This window comes from Poecilia latipinna, unplaced genomic scaffold (genome assembly GCF_001443285.1).
Source record: "Poecilia latipinna isolate Pla-1442-1.1 unplaced genomic scaffold, P_latipinna-1.0 Scaffold5013, whole genome shotgun sequence".
NCBI classification, from domain to species: Eukaryota; Metazoa; Chordata; class Actinopteri; order Cyprinodontiformes; family Poeciliidae; genus Poecilia; species Poecilia latipinna.
This window is the reverse complement of record NW_015117629.1, coordinates 11,893-13,863: the sequence shown is the minus strand read 5'-3', so window position 1 is coordinate 13,863 and position 1,971 is coordinate 11,893. Positions and strand designations below refer to the sequence as shown.

Here is a 1,971-nt window from a genome sequence, read left to right as displayed (position 1 = left end):
CAGATTTTCACTAAGAGAGAGATAATCTTTTCTGGTGCGTCAAATAAAATTAATTAAAATTTCTACTCTGTTCATAAAGTGCCAACATGGACGCCCTGACCTCATCATGTCTCCTGACTGCTGCGCTTTGTTTCATCTGCGTTCTGATCCCACATTCTGGGTTTTACTCTTCTTCACTGATCAGCGAATGAAAACTTGACGAGTTCTAACAGCGTTGAGTCTGCCGTCTTCTTCTGTGGTTTTATTGAACCCGGGTGCTTTTTGCTTTGCTGCTGAGACTCACTTGAGGGTTCACACCCCTTCAACTTTTCCATATTTGGTCATATTGCAACTACAAATATTAACACATTTCATTGGAATTTAATGTGAAAGATCAACAGTATGAAGATTATACAAATCAAAACATTTTGTGCAAATATTTAGTTTCCAGCTTAGGGGAGAGGGGAACTAACTGGTTGACCTCAGAAAAGGGGGCTGAATATGTTTGCACATGGCACTTTTCAGTTTTTTATTTATAAAAATATTTTGAATCATGAATCAATTTCTTTCTACTTTCCAATTGTGAACCAGTCAGTGTTGATCTTTCACATTCCAATGAAATAAATGGATCTGATTTTGGTTCCTCATGCTTCAGTCTGACCAGCAGGGGGCGCTGCAGCTGGATAAGCTCCTGTGTATGGTTCCTTTAACTTCCCCCTCCTCATCTGTCTCATGTCCCCTGTTGACCTTTGACATAAAAGGCTATGTCGGCACGGCAACGGCTGACGTCCCTGAGTCTAAAAACAGCCTGAGACTCAGAGAGCAGCTGACTGCTCCGAGTCTGCCGACGGTTTCACCGTCCGCATGACTCATCCTCTCTCTGGGACTCGTCTTCTCTCTGGGACTCGTCTTCTCTCTGGGACTCGTCTTCTCTCTGGGACTCGTCTTCTCTCTCGGACTCGTCTTCTCTCTGGGACTCGTCCCGGTCATGGACAGTCTGGAGAAGCAGCTGGTGTGTCCCATCTGTCTGGAGATGTTTTCCAAGCCGGTGGTCATCCTGCCGTGTCAGCACAACCTGTGCAGGAAATGCGCCAACGACGTGTTCCAGGTGAGACGTCCGTCCCTCCATCATGTCCTCCTCTCTGGACGCTGAATACTCCTTCATCTCCAGAACCAGAACCCATTGGGTTTCTGGCTCCATGCAAGAAGCCTCAGCCAAACAGAACAAAGACTGGTACCAGTTGGTACCGATTGGGAAGCAGCCAAAGTCCAGGGAGGAGCTGGACACCATGTTAGCGCCTGATTAGTCTGCTGTCCTCTCCAGGCATCCAATCCCTACCTGTCCAGCAGGACTGGTTCCACAGTGACATCAGGCGGACGGTTCCGCTGCCCGTCCTGCAGGCACGAGGTGGTTCTGGACCGGCACGGCGTCTACGGGCTGCAGAGGAACCTGCTGGTGGAGAACATCATCGACATGTACAAGCAGGGCAGCAGCAGGTAGCGACACCTTGGGACAGTCCCAGCCTGGTTCCCATGGTTACCACAGTACTGAGGCTGGCCTAGTCAAAGAGTTCAATAACATCCAGATAAATACAGACTGTACAGTGCTGGTTCTGGTTCTGTCGGACATCAGCATTGGCCATGACGTATAACTGAAACTACTGGAGAGCTGGGAGGACCATCTGGTTCCGGTTGTGGACTGGAACCAGCCCACATTTCTGGTTCTGATGCGTTTGTCTCTGAGGTTCTCTTTGTGTTCATCAGTAAGCCGGAACCCGAGAAGAAGCAAGAGCCGATGTGTGAGGAGCATCCGGACGAGAAGATCAACATTTACTGCATCACCTGCAGCACCCCCACCTGTTCACTCTGCAAAGTGTTCGGACAACACAGAGACTGCCAGGTGGCGCCGCTGAGCCACGTCTTCGCCAGCCAGAAGGTACCACAGGGTGTGTTGAGGTGTGTTGAGGTGTGTTGAGGTGTGTTGAGGTGTGT

General features: G+C 49.4%; 1 protein-coding gene across 1 annotated transcript in view; it reads left to right on the top strand.

Moving 5' to 3' along the window:
- The first annotated feature begins 297 nt into the window (after nt 1-297).
- Nucleotides 298-1,971, top strand: part of LOC106943228 (tripartite motif-containing protein 54-like) — a 6,433-nt gene continuing 4,759 nt past the window's right edge. The window contains exons 1-3 of the mRNA XM_015026561.1: nt 298-1,087; nt 1,304-1,476; nt 1,744-1,945. Of these exons, the coding sequence (XP_014882047.1) occupies nt 968-1,087; nt 1,304-1,476; nt 1,744-1,945 (495 nt within the window). The 5' untranslated portion in view covers nt 298-967. The remainder of the gene's footprint in view (nt 1,088-1,303; nt 1,477-1,743; nt 1,946-1,971) is intronic.